At 49.7% G+C, this 19491-nt stretch overlaps 1 protein-coding gene across 1 annotated transcript in view; it reads left to right on the forward strand.

Moving 5' to 3' along the window:
- Nucleotides 1–19284, forward strand: part of ARHGEF37 (Rho guanine nucleotide exchange factor 37) — a 53320-nt gene extending 34036 nt beyond the window's left edge. Inside the window, exons 5-13 of the mRNA XM_025388400.1 lie at nt 333–532; nt 1897–2027; nt 2661–2765; nt 4109–4219; nt 5511–5840; nt 8131–8259; nt 11384–11579; nt 13127–13284; nt 16296–19284. Of these exons, the coding sequence (XP_025244185.1) occupies nt 333–532; nt 1897–2027; nt 2661–2765; nt 4109–4219; nt 5511–5840; nt 8131–8259; nt 11384–11579; nt 13127–13284; nt 16296–16505 (1570 nt within the window). The 3' untranslated portion in view covers nt 16506–19284. The remainder of the gene's footprint in view (nt 1–332; nt 533–1896; nt 2028–2660; nt 2766–4108; nt 4220–5510; nt 5841–8130; nt 8260–11383; nt 11580–13126; nt 13285–16295) is intronic.
- Nucleotides 19285–19491: the final 207 nt, after the last annotated feature.

Below are 19491 nucleotides of genomic sequence, written 5' to 3' on the forward strand. Positions count from 1 at the left end.
CAGCACAGTGGGTGTCTCTGGGGCCAGAAGAAGAAAGTGTTTCAGGAGCAAGGGTGTCAGTCGTGTCTGCTGCGGAGAGGCCGAGCAAGCTGAGGGCAGAGAGCTTGAACGTTGGATTTGGGACAGATGGGAAACCAAGGCCCAGAACTGTCACTGCCTGCCTAACATCTAGAATTCACAAGTTACAGGTGAGGAACTGAAGGACCACAGAGGGAGGGTGACTTGCCTGAGATCACACAGTGAGCTAAATGGTAGAGTGAGGACTAGAGCCCAGGTCCCCTGGTCCTCCAAAGGGTGGGCTTTACCTGCCTAATACCAGCCTTCTCCTTCAGGCCGCAAGCTGGATCTTCAGGCCTCAGTTTCTTGCTGGTAATTCCTCTGCAGAGGATCACCAGGTACCCATTGCTGCTGCAGAAAATCCTGGAGAACACAGTCCCTGATGCCAGTGCCTACCCTGTCCTTCAGAGGGCTGTCGCTGCCCTCCAGGACGTGAACACCAATATCAATGAGTACAAGATGCGCAAGGAAGTGGGTAAGGACTTGGGCATTTAAGAGGGCACATTAGTGGGAATGCTTCCAGTTACAGAAAATTTATCTAAAATCGGCTTCACCAGTAAAGAGACTGTAGTGGCTTATGTAACTATAAATCCAGAGGTCATGCAAGCTTTAGGTAGGGTTCGATCAGGGTGCTGGCTCCATTTCCCTGTAACTCCCTTGTCTCTGCTCTTTACTCTGTATCAGCTTCATCTTCAGGCTGGCTTGCCTCATAATAGTAAGTTGCGGCTGTTCCAAGACTCACAGCTGCACACCATACTTACCAGGGTGAGGCAGGAATGTTTCCCCCTTAGCCACAAAAATTAAATCAAAGCTTCTCTTTGATAGGACCCACCTGGGTCATGTGCTTACCCCGAACTAATCATCATAGTTAGGGCGTTGTGAACTGATTGACTTAGGCCTAGGATATGTGCCCTTCTTTGAATCCATCACTGTTGCCAGGGGGTTGGAATTATATAAATTGGCTCGTGTCAGTCAGCAACCCACCCCTTGAGCTAAAGTGAGATCAATCTCATCCAAACCACATGACTGCCACACTGTTGAGGAGAAACCAACACTGGGGAGGTAAAGAGCTGTGCATCTATCTGGGGAGAGGGGAACCCCTGCCCCTCAGGTTATTAAAACAGAAAGGTTTGGAAAATGAAGCAGTGTCCCAAGTGAAGAGAAAACTCAATTACATGACTGAGACAATATACAAATGGCAATTCAGCTAATGTTTACTAAGGGCTGGCTGTGTCATGCTTTTTCCTTCATCATCACATTTGGTCTTTGAGAGCATACATCACTTGCTTCCTATCACAGAACTGGTAAGGGACAGACCAGGTTTCACACTCAGGCCTGGAGTCTTCACTGCCATGCTGTACTATATTTAGCAGCTTTGGATTTCCTCCCCATCTGCTTCTCCATCCTACGACAGGTGAGTAGGAAGCACTGAGTCAGGACCAGGAAGCGTGGCTCCCAGCTGGCCTGGCTCAAAGTGGCTGAGGGACCCCAGGCAAATCTCTTCTCCCTGGGTTCTTCTTTAGAAAGTTCATTCAGACCCTCTGTCTTAGGTGACTCTCCCAGCAATCCTGCAAGGTGGCTGGTCCCATTTTACAGATGAGGAAACTGAGGCCCCAAGGAGTGGTGACTTTCCAAAGTCAAGCAGGCAGGAAGCTCTACAGCTAGGGCTCACACCTCGGATACAGGACCCTGTGCTTTTCCTGCGTGACTCATCAACCTGATGAATGTGACCCTGATGGAGCAGAGGGCCCAAGCAGGTGCCCAGCCAGGCATGTCCATGACACTTCCTTTCCTGAGTCAGCTTGATCACCGTGCTTCCCCTCTTCTGTGTCATTGCAGCCTCCAAGTACACCAAGGTAGAGCAGCTGACCCTCCGGGAGCGGCTGGCCCGCATCAACACACACACCCTCTCCAAGAAGACCACCCGGCTGAGCCAGCTGCTGAAGCAGGAGGCGGGGCTGATCCCCAGGGTGAGCGTGGGCCTGGGAGGAAGAGTCACGCCCAGCCAGCCCCAAAGCCAGGCCCTGCACAGTGGGTAGACAGGGGGCATAGGCTCCTTTCAGAACTGAGGCAACGGAGGTTGAGAGAGTGAGGTGCTGGGAAGAGGCAGAGGTGGCACCCCATTTGATTCTGAAGAGCCAGTGGAGAGGTTTCTCCAGTGTCTTGGGCCACTCTCTTTGGGGCCTGTTTACACAGATAGGAGAGCCGGTCTCTGGGTTTGGGCAAAGAACCAGCCCTAAATAGCTGCTTCTAGCGGCTCAGCAGGTTGGTGGAGTGCCTGCTCTGAACCAAGCATGCTCACACGATGAAATAGGTGTTCCCACTATCCCCATGAGAAAACAGAAGCTCAGAGAGGGTAAAACACCTGTCCAGGGTCACACGGCTAGGAAGCCAATGAACTGGGGTTCATGCTTGTGTATCCGATTCCATGCTCTGAATGCAAAGCCACCGAGCTACACTGCCCACTCAGCTTCAGGGTTGCCAGAACCGGCTCTGGTGGGCGAGTCTGTGGAAAGGTTGTCCCAGGGAGGACTTGGGACACTGGAGCCGGTGTACACTGCCCCCATGTGGATATTCTCAACCCTCACACACATTGCTTTCAGACAGAAGACAAGGAATTTGATGATTTAGAAGAGAGGTTCCAGTGGGTGTCTCTGTGTGTGACTGAGCTGAAGAACAACGTGGCTGCTTACCTGGACAATCTGCAGGTGAGGACCTTGCAGGGTTCATAAGGGGCGAGTCTGGGCTGGGTTCCCCTGGCAGGAGGCTTGCGGGGTGCAGCCTACAAGCTGGGAAAGGCACCAGCCTCAGAAACCAACCAGATGAGGTCATCCTGTCTCTGGCTGCCTCCAGAAGAATGCTAGCCAGCACTCCTCAGCCCCAGGTCATTATACTGGGGGCAGCTCTGAGCCCATTGGAGTTCCTGCCACATAGGGCCAAAATTCACTGGAACCAGAGCCCTCCAGAGCAACCCTGCCAGACCAGCACCTAGAGCAGGGGAGACAAACGCAGGTGCCTAAAGGGGCCAGGCAGGTAATGCTACTGAGCGAAGTGTGCAGGTAATAGGCAATCCAATGCAATAGGAGCCTAGTGTCTAACAGGCTGTTTATGAGGCTTTTCAGTGGACTTAAATATAAAATAATATTTGGAATTTGAAGGGCTGAATGAATGAATACATGAATCGAATCTAAAGGAGCAGCTATTTCTCAGCTCTGGGGGATTGTTGCTGGGTGAGAATATGGGCCCAGCTCTGCTCTTCTGACTTTAAGAGAAACATACCTGGACATTCAGGTATTTTTCAGATTTTTGATGACATCTCCTGATGCGTCAATGTGAGCAACTAATTAAATGAAGATTTAAATGCTATGAAGGCATGTTTATTTTTACTGCATTGATGTAAATAGGAAAAGTTAGCTGATTTAGAGAAAAGTATTAATAGAACATGTGGAATATGGACATGGGAAAGAAAAAAAAAAAAAAACCACTGCCGGGTGCAGTGGCTTACGCCTGTAATCCCAGTACTTTGGGAGGCTGAGGTGGGCAGATCACTTGAGGTCAGGAGTTTGAGACCAGCCTGGCCAACATAGTGAAACCTCATCTCTACTAAAAATATGGAAAAATTTAGCCGGGCATGGTGTCACGTGCCTGTAGTCCCAGCTACTCAGGAGACTGAGGCGGGAGAATCGCTTGAACCTGGGAGGTGGAGATTGCAGTGAGCCAAGATCATGCCACTGCATACCAGCCTGGGTGACAGAGTAAGACTCTGTCTCAAAGAAAAGAAAAGAAAAGAAAAGACCCCACAAAGGTGGCTTGTAAATATATGAAGTTCAAGAAGCACTGGAATGAGGAGGAAGATATTGGCTCAGTCTAAGGCAGAACTGTCTGATCACTTAAGCTGTGTGAGGACAGGATCAGCTCTGTCTGTCCCTCTCAATGGGGGTGTGTAGAGGGCCTGGAAAACCTCTTCAAGGAGGTGTGGTGGAAGGGGATTCCAGCCTAAGATGGCCACGACCGGCCATGATTCAATGTTTCTCCTTGGTACTGGGTCCAGACTTTCCTCTGCTTCAGGCCGCACGAATACAGTCTGGACATCCCCGAGGGGCCTGCAGTGCAGTATTGCAATTTGGCAAGAGACCTTCAGCTCGAGGCCTTCCTGACGTTTGTGAGTTTCCTTTCTCCTTTCTTTGTTAGGCAGGTGGTAGAGCTTACAAGAATACTATTTAGAAATCAGGCACTTTGGCCAGGCGCGGTGGCTCACGCCTGTAATCCCAGCACTTTGGGAGGCCGAGGCAGGTGGATCACCTGAGGTCAGGAGTTCAAGACCAGCCTGGGCAACACAGTGAAACCCCGTCTCTACTAAAAATACAAAAAATTAGCCGGGCGTGGCAGTGTGCGCCTGTAGTCCCAGCTACTCAGGAGGCTGAGGCAGGAGAATTGCTTGAACTCGGGAGGCGGAGGTTGCAGTGAGCCAAGATCATGCCACTGTACTCCAGCCTGGAGACAGAATGAGACTCCATCTCAAAAAAAGGAAAAAAAAAAAAAAGAAAAGAAAAAGAAATCAGGCACTTCACACAATTGCCACATCTATAATCTTCCTGAGTGGTCAGCAGCATAGCGATTATTATTAGTGCCCTTTACTGATAAAAATAGCCCCCACTAGCATTTACTGAGCCTCACTATCTGCCAGGCTCTATGCTAAGCCCTTTATATTCCTTACATCGTTTAATCCTCACCATATGGTTTTCGGGGTGGCTACTATGAATAGCCCCATTCTGCAAATGAGACCTTGAGGCTCAGAGGGGGTGACCTCCTGGGTCATTTATACAGATGGTCAGTGGTAAGCTGGGATCTGAGCCCCAAAGACTCTTGACCACCACTCTATACAAAATCTTTCCTAAGGCTGGGCAAGGTGGCTTATGCCTGTAATCCCAGCACTTTGGGAGGCCAAGGCAGGAGGATTGCTTGAGCCCAGTTGTTTGAGACCAGCATGGGCAACATAGACCCTGTCTCTACAAATAATAATAATAATAAAATTAGCTGGGTGTGGTGGCATGTGCTAAGGTGGGAGGATCGCTTGAGCCTGACAGGTAGGCTGCAGTGAGCTGTGATTGCGTCGCTGCACTGCAGCCTGGGAGACAGAGTGAGACCCTGTCTCAAAAAAAAAAAAAAAAAAAAAAAATTTCAAGATCTTTGCATAATAATGATTCAAAGTGCTATATAAGATTGAATGCCTACTCTGTGCTAGGCACTCTGTTAAGCTCATTACCTGCCTCGTCCCCATTTTTCAGATGGGCAGATTGAGGCCCAGAGAAGTTAGATAACATGCTAAAGGCCCCAGCTAATCAGTGGAGATTAGACTGGAGCCCGGGCCTGCATGCTTCCAAAGTCCCTTCTCACAGCCCCTGCCCTTTGCCACTTCCTTTCCTGACTCCCACGCTCACCTCTCCCCACAGAAGCAACGGCTAGAAGGCCTGGTGTGGCAGCCACTGTGCAGCCTGGCCAAAGCCCTGCTTGGCCCTCAGAACCTGATCAAGAAGCGTCTGGACAAGCTACTGGACTTTGAGCGGCTGGAAGAGAAACTGCTGGAGGTGGGCAGCGTGACCTACCAGGAGAAGGCCGCCCGGCACACGTACCAGGCACTCAACTCCCTCCTAGTGGCTGAGCTCCCGCAGTTTAACCAGCTGGTCATGCAGTGGCTGGGCCAGATCCTGCGCACATTCGTGACCCTCCAGAGGGACCTTGCAAAGCAAGTGCTGCAGAGGGCAGAGGGCAGCATGGCCCAGGTGAGGCCTCTGGGACTGGGACACCTGTGGGGAGTAGCCAGGCAAGGCCCTGCAGCCCCATCAGCCAGCTGTGTGTAGGGGCTAGGATGGAGGGAGGATGGGCCTGAAAACAGGTCATCAGGCATGTAGGAGGAGGTGGTGGGAACCTTCTAGATCTCTCTCATGCCCAGTCTCCCTCTATTAGTGAAGTCAGACCATGAAAGCAAGGATAGGACTGAGATTCCAGACCATTCCCAAGTCCTACAACTCAGAAGCAGAAGAAGCTTTGCTGGTACAATAGCAGATCTTGGGATTGATCTCTGGAGTGTACTAGAAGTTGATGACAGAGGCCGAAGGTCATTTCTACACAGTAAGGAGTAAATGTGAAGCCAGTGTTATTATTATGACTTCTAGCAGCCATCTTCTCATGAGTACTTAGGATGTACCTGTTCGGAGCACTCTCCATGCGTGATCTCATTCAATCCTCACAACAACCCTACAGAGGAGGAATAATGATCCTCATTTTAAAAATAAAGAAGCCAAGGCTTCTTTAAGGAGAGGTTAAGTAGCTTGTCTAGGTCCACAAGGCTAATAGCAAGCTTTGAACTCTGACAGTTCAGCTCTAGGGCCTGGGCTCTCAACCACAACACTTAAGAGCCTGTAAAAGGAGTTACCGGCTGAAAGCATAAATAGGTTCCACAGAGGTTTGGATAAACCTCCAAATGCAAACTTTGATTTTAGAATTTGGAAGACTGGAGTTGATATAGGAAGGAATACCCAACTGTTTCCAGATCTTGCTGTCAGATATCAACATCAGAGCTGAATTGCTGTTGGGTCCAACCTTGGGAGCAATTTCTTTTTTTTTTTTTTTTTTTTTGAGACAGAGTCTTGCTCTGTTGCCCAGACTGGAGTGCAGTGGCACAATCTCAGCTCACTGCAAGCTCTGCCTCCCGGGTTCACACCATTCTCCTGCCTCAGCCTCCCAAGTAGCTGGGACTACAGGCGCCCGCCACTACGCCCGGCAAATTTTTTGTATTTTTAGTAGAGATGGGGTTTCACTGCGTTAGCCAGGATGGTCTCAATCTCCTGACCTCATGATTCATCCGCCTTGGCCTCCCAAAGTGCTGGGATTACAGGCATGAGCCACCACGCCCGGCCAGGGAGCAATTTCAATATTCCTCATATCACACGCTGTTTCCTGTGTGTCACAGTTTCCAGCTCAGCTTTTCCCCATTCAATTCTTTGCATGAAAATTCTACTAAGATTTGCCTTCCCCACCCCGTCTCCTTTCCAGCCGACAGCCCTGCCCTCCAGCACACAGCTGCTGAATGTGGCCACTCTGCACAGATGCCTACCTCAGCTTAGAATGCCGCTCTCCATTGTCCCTCAGCACTTTCACTGTCTGGCATAGAGTAGGAGCTCCCCAAACAGGTAGCAGATGAATGAGTCTCTCCATGAAGCTCTCAGAGCTCCCCATCTCCCTGGCGGGGAGAAGTCATCTCCCTATTCTCTGTACTCCAGCAGCCCTGTGGATGGAACTGTGCCCAGTACTTTCCCAGAGCCTGCCTTTTGCTGCAGGGATCCATGAATGTGTTTCCTCTCAAGCAGGGGGACTGGGACTGCAAGCTTTTCCTCTTTTTGGCCCTCACAGAATTCTGTCCCAGACACTCTGCGAATTGAATTAGGCCTGAACCATCAGTAAAAGAAGTGTTTCTCTTCCTTGAGGGCAGAAGAGCAAATCGGATGAAGTGATCTTTTCCCTCTCCTGTAGCCTAGAGATTTTCTCTCCTGAGCTGCCCCAACCCCTTGCATTAAAGCTGGGATGTGCCGAGCTGGGGAGTGTTTGGGGATGCCAGTAGAGAGGTGGTCATGTTTATAAAAGCAGAAAGTAAGGGTGCTTCCTGATCGGCCTGTCAGAGTCTACTGGTGACAGCTGCCAGCCTGCCTTATCTATGTCCTGTGGTCCGTGCACCTGGCCTGTCCGTGTGGCGCCTGGGAAAGGCTGCAGCCAGAAACCTCAATCTTTCTGCATCCTGGTGGGAGGAAGGCTCTAGGTCAGCACTGAGAGCAGTGAGTTTGGTGACAAGCTGTGAGTCTGGTGACAAGCTGTGTGTCTGGTGACAAGCTGTGGGGTCTCACTCACTCCTAGGTTGTCTGATGAAAGTGCAAGTGATCCTGCACAGGGTCAAGGTCTCAGGACAGAGTATCACTCAGAACTCCGTGGGTTGACAGTAACGTAAACCCAAACCAAGCCAGGGATCTCTTTGTCACCTCTTGTCCAGCTCTGTTGACAGTGTCTGTCCCCACTTAGCTGCCCCACCACCATGTCCCAGAGCCTGCCTTCAGGAAGCTGGTGGAGGACGCACTGGGCCGGACTAGTAACCAGCTTCGCTCCTTTCAAGAGACCTTTGAGAAAGTGCTGCCACCTCCCACCACACAGGTAAGCATCCTTCCTCCACCCCAAAGACTGTCCAGTTCTTCACTGGCCAGTAGGATGAGGCTCCATCCATCCCCTCTTTCCTTTCCTTTTTTGTCCCCCAACGTTTCCTGTTATCCGTGGAAATATGTTCTCTTCTCTCTCCTTTCTCTTTGAGCTGGGGGTCGGGGGCATACCCAGATACATACATACCCTTTACATCCAAGAAGTAGAAGAACAGCACAGAACTTCTGAGTCGAGAAAAAGAAAACCCAAACATTAAGTGAAGTTAGACATAATGATGGGCAACTGGCATTGACATCCAAAAAGCTAGAACTTCTTCAGATTGTCATCAAAAGGTATCCTTGTCCGGGCATGGTAGCTCACTCCTGTAATCCCAGCACTTTGGGAGGCCGAGGTGGGTGGATCACTTGAGGCCAAGAGTTCAAGACCAGCCTGGCCAACATGGCAAAACCCTGTGTCTACTAAAAATACAAAAATTAGCTGAGCGTGCTGGTGTGCACCTGTAATTCCAGCTACTTGGGAGGCTGAGGCAAAAGAATTGCTTGAGCCTGGGAGGCGGAGGTTGCAGTGAGCCAAGCAAAGGTATCCTTTTCCCTCCCTGCCTTCTAACGCCAGCTTCAACATGAGCATTCAACATAAATAAAAATTTTGGATATGTCATTTAAATTTCCTATTGCTATGGTATTTTTTATTGTAAAGAACAGTATTTCAGCTGCACGATGGTTTACAAAGCTTTGGCTGACCAAATGCTTTTGTTTTTGTTTTTGTTTTTTTGAGATGGAGTTTCACATTGTCGCCCAGGGTAGAGTGCAGTGGTGTGATCTTAGCTTATTGCAACCTCCACCTCTCAGGTTCAAGCAGTTCTCCTGCCTCAGCCTCCCGAGTAGCTGGGATTACAGGCTCCCACCACTACGCCTGGCTAATTTTTGTATTTTTAGTAGAGACAGGATTTCACCATGTTGGCCAGGCTGGTCTCGAACTCCTGCCCTCTGACCTCAAGTGATCCACCCACCTCGGCCTCCCAAAGTACTGGGATTACAGGTGTGAACCACCACGCCTGGCCCCAAATGCTTTTTTAACAAATGTATTTTCCTTTAAAATATAAGGAGAGGTTATCTGTTCTAGTCACTTGAAAAGTGTACCCAGGGGGTCTGTGTTTTAAAAGTAACTGAAGCAGCTGTAGGGAGAAGGGTCTCCTCAGACTGTGGCAAGACCTGGATCTGAGAAATTGAAACTGTCCCTTCGCATGCATCATGTGAACTGAAGAGTCAGGAGACAGCCCTGAGATTTCCCAGAGGGAGAATGGGGCCCCAGGGACACAGAGAAACAAGAATGGGAGACCAGCAGAAGAGGACAGATAAAAATGGCCCACACCTGACCCACACCTGGCCGCAAGCATAGAGACCATCACAGCCTGATGTTCGCCACAATGCTGCAGGCTGACTCCTCGTTGGCCCCACCTGTCCCTCCGCCTACCCTACATGAAGAGCTTTGCCCAGCAGAGGCCTCACTGACTAGGGGTGTGCCATGGGCCCCGAGACTTGGAGAGAGAGCATGGGTGCAGAGGATAAACAGCAAAGCAGCCACTTGAACGTGTCATGGGAACCTCTTCTCTCTTTTTACTCAAAACAAATTACAATGACATGTTTCTTATTGGGAAAGCAATCCATACTTATTGTGGAAAAGTTAAAAGACACAGAAAAACAAACAAGAAACAAATGGAAACATCCAGAATCCCAGTATGTGTTGCACATTGGTAGGAAGAGTCACCCCTTCCCACCCTCCCACCTCTACACACACACACACACACACACACACACACACACACACAAACCTCCTGCACATTCCTGATATATTTGGCTGAAGGTATAGAATCCAGCGCAAGTGACGTGGTCTCCCCGGACAGGAGCAGCCCTCATGGGATCTTTGCAAGCCCTCCTTGGGTGCCCTCCCACCCTTGGGGGTGACGCTGTTCTCTGCGTAGGGAGGGCCGGTCAGCGTTGAGAAAGAAGCCCAGCGTTTGTGACACCACTGTGAGTGGTATGCATGCACTCACATGCATACCACTGTTCTAAAAGAATTGACCCACAACACCACTGTTCGCAAAGAAAACTACCTCGTCTCTACACTCCTGTTTAAGGACCTGTTATAGAAACATTGGGACCTCCTGGTTCTAAATCCTGAGACAGCATCCCCTTTGGGGCAAGGATGTGGCAGAGTCTGTGGCCAAATGTTCCTGAAGGGCATCTCTGCCTGCCTCCCCACGCCCAACACCTCCCAAGAAGTAACCACATAGAGCATGGTGAACACACACACACACACACACACACACACACACACCTCTCAAGACAGAAAGTAAATATGTATTTAGCATATTTAGTTTCTTATTGATTTTACAAAAAGGGGACAAGCATCCCTGAGTCTCTCCTTGTTGATACTCTTCTGGAAGCAGTATCATGCAATGGAAAAACAGAAAATGCCAGGAGATTTTTGGATAAACTGGAAGTGCCAACGAATCATTCTTTCCAGCTAGATGGCGATTTTCATCTAGCTAAAACTCTCTCCCGTGTTTCTGCTACACCATTCACCAAGTTCTCCACCGTGCCCTGTAAATGGCAGGTGCTCCATAAATGCCTGTGGACTGAAAACCCATGGACTCAAAGGTTACATGCCCTCATTCGTGTGTATGTGAAATCCGCCATGTGCGGCCCTGGCTGGCTATTTAAGAAACCAGATGAATCAGGTCTGGTGCCCACACGAAGCTCACATTCTGATGGAATTGAAAGACCTGTCCGAGGCATTCTGCTGTGGGATAACTTAGCCTGATGCTATGGGCAGAATTTAGGGCCCAATCCTAGGAGTTCAGTAACTGTGAGATTTCAGAACTTGAATTGGAATTTTAGAGAATCCCAGAAATTAGAGTTTTCTTCCAAAATGCCGTTGGCTGCTAAGAGCCAGCCATCTGCTAGTGAGGGCCCTGTTGCCCTGATCAGGGTGGGCCCTTCAGTGGCAGAGTTAGGATCAGGCCCAGTACTCCTGGCTCTCAAAATGTGAGCAAATGTTGGTGCCAGCTTTGACAGGTTTATTCAAGAACTTGTGTCTGTCTCTGCTCCTCCTCTCCCAGCCGCTCCTTCCAGGGTCTGAACGCCAGGCGCAGGCTCTCCTGAGCAGGTATGGCCCTGGGAAGCTGTACCAGGTGACAAGCAACATCAGTGGGACTGGGACTCTGGACCTGACTCTGCCTCGGGGCCAAATTGTGGCCCTCCTTCAAAACAAGGACACCAAAGGCAACAGCAACCGCTGGCTGGTGGACACCGGGGGTACGTGGGCCTTTGTGAGCCCTTCTTCTCCTTCTGGGAAAACCACCCCACAGAAGCCAGTGCAGAGACCCGGGCACTCTTGTGGGCCAAAGTCGGGCTGTGCATTCCAGGATGGGAGTAGGCACAAGTGATACACACAGGGCTCAGGGCACAGTCAGCTTAGAGTGACTCCATGGGGCATGAAAAGCCAACAAGAGGAATTCAAGCATCCATTGCAGGGTCTATCATGAGGCACCTATGGTGTGCTGGGCGCTGAGCTTATGAGACAAGGCCCTGCCTGGAGGGCCTTGCAGACCACTGGGGTCAACAGGGCTATATGGAGAGAACTCCAGACCACCCTGAAAGATGGCGATGGGCACAGAGATAGAATGCTCGGACCCTGGCTACACTGCGAGAAGTCTGATGTGCAGAATGAGGGGAGCGGTCATCCTGTGCACTCAGTACTGGTCATGGCCTCGGGGAGTGCTGCTGAGGTCTGGGTGCCCCACTGTAACTGGGAACTGGGCTGGAGGGAAGTGGCACCATGAATCCAGGCGAGAGCGCCCAGGAGAGCATCTTCCAAAGAGGGGTGTGTGACCCACAAGATGAGGGGTGCATGAGATTATTGTCAGGGGATCCACAGACAGTTTTTCCTATAATACACTTCAGACAGTGTATTATAATTGTTACTGAAGCATTTTAATGTGTATTAGAAAAAATATAAGTAGTCCATAATTCCATGATTCTAATCATATTATTGTATAGTACAAGATGAAGTTTTAAAAAGTGAATCAATTAAAAAATTAAGAAAGCGGTACAAATCAGACAGAAATCATGAAACAGCACTTCCATGATTTAAGGTGGGAACAACAGAACGGGTATTAAGCAAGGCCCCCGGGGCCAAGAGGACTGGATTTGGATTCCAGCTCCACCACTTTGCTGACTGTGTGATCTCAGGGAAGTCGTGGAACCTGTCTGAGCTTGCCTGGTTCAACGTAAAATGGAGATGATATTACTGGCTGCTCTCAAAAGAGTTGATGTGAAGACTATGTAATCAAATGCTGGCTCTGTAGTTTGGCACGCCCTCAGGAAGTGATAGCCATTCATAACGACATCGATCAGAACAGCACTGGACTAGTTGCTACACACGAAGGAACTGGGGTCACGTGGAGAGGAGAAAGGCAGTCTCTGCCTCCTGGGAAAGGCAGTCCTGGGGAGAGGAAGCAGCTCTTGCTCTGGGCAGACACCAGAGGCGCATGGGAGCTGGCAGCTCATCAGGAGAGCAGTTTTCATGCCAGTCCAGGGACAAAATTTTAATCTCTCTCATAGTTGATCAAATGGAGTGGGCTGTCCAGTAGGGAATGAGCCCCCCATCACTGGCGTGTGTAAGCAGAAACCAGAAACAGTGAGTGTGGGGCAGGGGGGTTCAGGGTTCCTAGATGACCTTTTCAGGTTCTCTTGGGTGTTGAGAAGCTGTGTTGGAGACATTTACATCCATTGATTTTCTTCCCCATTAAAAGGGACGGGAAGGTGGCCCGCAGTCCGCTAACCTTCTGCATGCTCCCTAGGACATCGTGGGTATGTGCCAGCTGGGAAACTGCAGCTGTACCATGTGGTCCCCAGTGCAGAGGAGCTCAGAAGGCAGGTGGGGCTGAACAAAGATCCCCGATGTCTAACACCGGAGCCCAGCCCAGCTCCAGCGCCCTCTATTCCCACCGTGAACCAGGTGAGTATGGGAGAGGGCTAGGGGCTTGCCTCCCCTTGGCCGTCTGGACTGTGGCTTGGATTTTCCTTCTCTCTCAAAGTCTATGCCCCTCCTATCTGGTGGAGCTGCCATTCTGTGAGACCAAGGCCTTGATCAGTGGCCATGCCAGTGTCCCAGCCAGGATTGGGACCTGAGGAAAGGGGCCTCCCACCCCTACCACAGCAACCACAGAGAACTAACTCTTCGTTCCCCATCAGCAGGGCAAGTGAGATTCATTCATTCATTCATTCATTCATTCATTCAATATTTGCCAGGCACTGTACTAGATGAGAGATACAATGATGAGCAAGACTAAATCATGGTCTGTGCTTCCCTCAAACTTCTAATCTGAGAGTAGGGAAAACAGTGATTAATAAAATAATTGCATAACTAACTGAAGTTAAAGTGAATAGTAGAGAGAACTACCAGAGCCCTAGGTGTAGAGAGGTCCAGGAAAGGTTTTGCTGAGAAGAATGGTGCTTTTTCTCAAACAGGAAGGGAGAAAGAGAATTAATTGGATAAAGAGGGTGTACTGGGGTGCGGATGAAAAGAGCTCTGCAGAAAAGGCCTGGTGACAGGAGAGGGTAGGAGGTGCATGAGGAACCAAATGCAGCCCGTGGGGCCGGAGAAGAAAGGGGACAGACTGGGTGTCATCCTGCTGGAGAGGTGGGCAGGGACAGGCCAGCAGGGCCTTGTGGCCTTGGTGAGGGTGTCAGTCTCAGTCTTTCTCTGAAGAGCAATGGGCAGCATGTGTATGCATGTTCATGGTAGCATTATTCATTGCAGCCAAATAGTAGAAACAACCCACAGGCCCATCAACATGAATGGATAAACACAACGCGAGCTCTTCGTACAATGGAATATTATTCAGCCATAGAGAGGAATGAAGCACCAGTACATGCTGCAGCATGGACAAGCCTCGAACACATGCTGCTAAGTGAACAAAGTCAGATGCAAAAGGCCACATAGGATTCCATTATGTGGTTGTCCAGAATGGGCAAATCCGTAGAGATAGAAGCTGAATGAGTGTTTGGCAGGAGCTGGGGGTGGGAGGTGGGGAACGGGGACTGCCAACCAGTATGAGATTTCTTTTTGGGAGTGATGAAAATGTTCTGGAATTAGATAGTGGGGATAGTTGCATGTATCTGTAAATATACTAAAAACCTCTGAATTGTATACTTTAAAAGGGTGAGTATTATAGAATGAGAATTATATCTGAAAGATAAAGTGTTTGGAAGCCATTAAGTGATTTGGCTTTGCAGGGATGGAGTCCATGAGCGGGGAAGAAGTTCAGTGGGATGTTGGAAGGATGGGATGAGACAATAAAGCTGGGCTGCATGTATTGTGAACCTCCCTCAATGGTGGCTGCTCTCACAGTGATTGGCAGTTGAGGGTGGTGGGGGGTACACCGCAGAGGAAGCAGGAGCGACAGAAAGGATCTGGACGAACTCAGATGCCTCGGGCCAGGGTGGCTGGAGGAGCCTGCAGCAGGCTGTGAGTGCTGCACAGGTGTCTGGGGACCCTCTGCTCTAGAGCTTGTGCCACACCCACCAGGAAGGCTGTCAGACCAGCAACCTCCAGCAGTAGCCAGAAGTAAAGCACTGGGGGCTACAAAGGACCCACGAGAGCCCCACTGGAGGGCCTGACCGCCCAGCTCAGCTTCTGCCCCAGTGCCTCTGGGGAAAGGAATGAGGTTGCCCCTGCCGCCCAGCTCCAGTCAGTGTGGGTGGTGTCTCAGGGAATCCCCATCCAGGGGCTCATTTGGGTGAGCTCAGCTGTCTATCTACACAAGCACACCAACTGCTTCCTCTGGGATTTTATGGGACTTGCCCGGGATCATCCCAGCCCTTCCATGGTGCTTAATGTTCCTGAGGCCTGACCATCAGTAATAACAGTAATTGTAAAAACAAAAAACAAACAAACCAAAAAAACCGAAGCAGCCTGCGTAAAGCCCTATACATATATTCCTTCATGAAATTCTCTCAATTACCTGAAGGGGATGGGACCATTCCCTCCATTTTGCAGATGGTAAAACAGGCTCAGAGAGGTTAAATATTAGCCTAATAAATGCCATCCTCGCCAGTTGTTTTCTCTAGTTCAGTTTCTCTCTTTCTCTCTCTTTCTTTCTCTCTTTTTTCTTTCTTCTTTCTTTCTTTCTTCTTTCTTTCTTCCTTTTTCTCTTTCTTCTTCTTCTTTTTTTTTTTTTTTTGAGACAGGGTCTGGCTCTATGGCCCAGGCTGGAGTACAGTGGTATGATCTGGGCTTACTGCAGCCTCAACTTCCAGGGCTCAAGCAATCCTCCCACCTCAGCCTCCTGAGTAGCTGGGATTACAGGTGTGTGCCACCATGCCCGGCTGATTTTTGTATTTGTAGTAGAGACAGGGTTTCACCATGTTGGCCAGGCTGGTCCCAAACTCCTGATCTCAGGTCATCTGCCCCCCTCTGCTTCCCAAAGTGCTGGGATTACAGACATGAGCCACCACGCTTGGCCCAGTTCTATACTTTTCTGTAAAAAGTAAACAAGTTACCCAAATCCTTGTCTCCACTTTCAGCTGGCAAACTGGCCTGGGCAGCTCAAACCGTTAGATCTGGAGAGGGATAGGGTGCTGAGTCTGCTCAGTGATGTGGCAACAGTGGATCAAAAATCTCTGTTTGGAGGTCAGACAGGCCTAGATTCACTGCTGTGCAATTTTGAGTAAGTTCCTTGATCCTCATTTTTCTTATCTGAAAAATGCAGCAAATAGAATGATAGAATTATTGTGAAAACCCAAACCCAATAGAGTGCCAGGACAGTGCCAGTCACATAGTGTGGGCTGTGGTACTAGCAGATGCAGTCATTGCCTTTAGCACAAAAGATGTACTTGGGAGGTGATGAGCATCCAGCAACGGGGATGAGAGCCAGTTGGTTGGGAACAGGATAAACAGCCTCTCTGGATTGAGTCTGTCTACCTTCTCACCCTAACCATTTCTGTGTCACTCCCCATGTGTTTCAGGTCATAGCCGTATACCCTTTTGTGGCCAGAAGCAGCCATGAAGTGAGTCTGCAGGCAGGCCAGCCCGTGACCATCCTGGAGGCCCAGGACAAGAAGGGGAACCCAGAGTGGAGCCTGGTGGAAGTGAATGGACAGAGGGGTTATGTGCCTTCTGGCTTCCTGGCCAGGGCCCAGAGCCCAGTTTTGTGGGGCTGGAGTCTGCCCTCTTAGGGTACCCTCCGTGGAGCCCACATTGCCAAGTGGTGGGGGAGGCTTAGAGGCTCTGACTCTGGAGGGAAAAGAAACAAAGGAAAGGTGGAGGAGGAAGGGAAGACCAGGCCAGGGTGGGGGAAGCGCACTCAGGAGGCAGCCAGAAGACGTGGGCGGGCCTCGCAGAGTGCTTGGTGTGGCGGGGGCACAGGAGGCTCCAGCCAGGACTGCTCATTATGTCTGCAGAAGGAACTCATTCCGACCTGGGGTCACAATGCACTTGGACAGCAGGTCACAGCTGATTGGCCAGGACTCTCCATCGCTTATGGCCTGTCTTAGCTGTGCCTCCATCCGGGCCTGCCTGTGGGCATGGGTCACACAGGAGAATGTTACCTGCGTGCTGTGTGGTTGCAGGAAGCGGGTTCTGGAGGAGTCCAGAACTGTCTGGTCAGACAGTTCATTTCCTACACATGGTATCAGGAGACATCATAACCAACGAGTCAGCTTTTATTCTCTATGCTGCAAGCTGAGTTTATCTTGGGCAGCGACCCACCGGGAGCCCTCTCTCAAGTGGGGAAGCCGTGGATTCATCGGTGTGGCAGAGAGGTTCCCAAGACCCTTGACTGGTCCTGGGAGTGGGTGTGACCAAGTCATAGTTCTGGAATGTGTGTAGGCAAATTCAGAGGCCGTTCCAGGGAAGAGGGGATTTTGATGCTGTGTTAGGTGGGGTGTGTGAGGCTGTTGGCAGCAGGTGAACAGCTGCTGCTGTGTTCTCTAGACTAGGGAACAAAGGGGTATGCAAATCATAGGGGAAATTCTGGGAAGGTGGTGAAAAGGCCTGGTGCGTGGGGAGGTTGGGGAATGGCTTGCTTTCCTGTTTCTGGATAGAAGGGGAGCCAGGGGGAACCCCCGGTGGTTTTGGGTGGCCCCGGAAGTCCTGGAGGCAGCCGTGGATGTGATGCAATTGCCTGTGGGACCTTAGACGTAGGACACAACTTCAGTGTTCCATCCAGAAAGACCTAACTCAAGGGTTGTGCTGAGAATGACGTGAGGCTAAGCATGCAGAGCTCCCTGTAAACTGTGAAGTGTGATACAAATGTAAATGGCAGCAGTGATCTCAGGGTGGCCCCCACCTTGCAGCCCTCCCTCATGCCCATGCCCATGGCAGCAAACCTTGTTCATCAGTATGGTTTTCTTTCCTGTAACCTGGGATCTAGCTTGGGGGCCTTCTCTGTACTGCATTCTACGTAGCCAGCCTCTTCAGCTTGGTAAGTGAGCCACTCCATTCTGGAACCTGGAAATTGGAGCCTCTCAAAAACAGTTCCTGTTCAAGGAGGACTGACCCGCTGGGGCAATGTTGGGTGCAGTGCAGTCACTGCTTGGGGTTGTCATATCTAGGCTATTGCTCTGGGCAAAGATAAACTGCAAGATTCACAGAAATGGGAAAAGGTGACCAAGTGTGATCTTATACAACTGACAAAGTCTGTAACCAACCCAAGATAGAATGTGTGTCGAACAGGAGGTAGTTTAGATATATTTCCAAGAACGTGTCTATGTTATAACCATAGTGCCTAAGCAGTGAGCTCTGGTTTTTGAAGGGCTTTTAAGAAATATATACATGTCTGTGTCAGACAGTCTATAACTTGCCTCCTCTGGACCTGTTAAAGCATGAAGACTGCGTGATACAAGAGAAATGCAGCCCCTACAGTTCCTTTCTCAGCAGCGAATTCACTTTAGAGGATGCTCTTGACTCATTCTCCCTGCTCTTTCCTGCTCAGATTTCTGATAAAAATAAAAAGCATAGGGGAACATATAATGAAATAGGAAACCCACTCGTGGGTTCCACAGCTACCTACCAAGGGCCTACTGTGTGCTAGAATTGTAGCTCAGGGGTTCTCAATGTAGCTGCTCACTGAAGTTACCATGGCAGGTTTCAACTGGCAGAATCCATGCTCCCTCCCACCCAGAGATTCTGATGAAATTGGTTTAGGGTGTGGTTGGGCCTCAGGAATTCAGAAAACTTCCCAGTGCTTCTAATGTGCAGCCAGGATTAAGGACCTCTGCCCTAGACACAAAGTATTGGACAGATAGACCTGGGGCCAGAGATGGCCATGAGCTGTAAGCTAGGATGTGCCCCAACTGAGCTCTGCACTAGCTAGTTCAAACAGGCGCTTTAGAGGCAGTGTGAAAGGGGACAGCCTGTTCTGTCAGGTCTCAGAATGTATATTTATTAAGTGCCATTAAAAGGGACCTGAACAAAATTGGATGTCTTGTAGGCAAAAGGGAGGAAAATAAAATATACTTGGAACCAAGTCTATGTCATGAAGGGAAAATAAAAATGTATTCAGTAGCATGTGGGTTATGGTTTCTCATAGACCAGGGGATAAGATTAAAAGTCACTGAAGAGTGGGAAAATGCATATTGAGAAGATGAGAATGGCCTGTATTTTCTCCAGGGGAATCTGTGTAATATGCCTTTTCCCTCTCCAAATGCCTAGAACCACGGCACTGTGTCTTATTTATTTCACTGTTGGGCTGTCACATACTAAACTTGCAAAGATATTTGCCTGTGAACTGAACAAGACTTCCAGGAGTTGAAGTCTGATTCACAAGGGTACCCATTGCCTCCCATGATGGAGTGAGAACTCTTAAACCCCTCGGGCCCCAATTCAGTTGTGGACATGAGGACAAGATTACAATATCAAAAGAAAGATGAATGAATGCTTGGTTAATATGACGAGCACCAGCTCAACGAGTAACTGATGTGAACTGCTGGGAATAAAGGACTTCAAAGATGGAAAGTCTCTGGAATTTGTGTGACTCTAACCACTGGGTAGCCAGATACCCTGCTGTGCCATTTGTTTGCTAGACACTTGCTGTATATAAAAATGACATCTTATTTGCTCAAGCATCCATTTAATGGACACCCTTCATGCCTCAGGGAGCTGGCCTGAGCTGCTGGGGGATACAGAAATAAATTAGACAGACGAGGCCCTGTCTTCCAGATC

Source organism: Theropithecus gelada, chromosome 6, assembly GCF_003255815.1.
Source record: "Theropithecus gelada isolate Dixy chromosome 6, Tgel_1.0, whole genome shotgun sequence".
In the NCBI taxonomy this organism is placed as follows: Eukaryota; Metazoa; Chordata; class Mammalia; order Primates; family Cercopithecidae; genus Theropithecus; species Theropithecus gelada.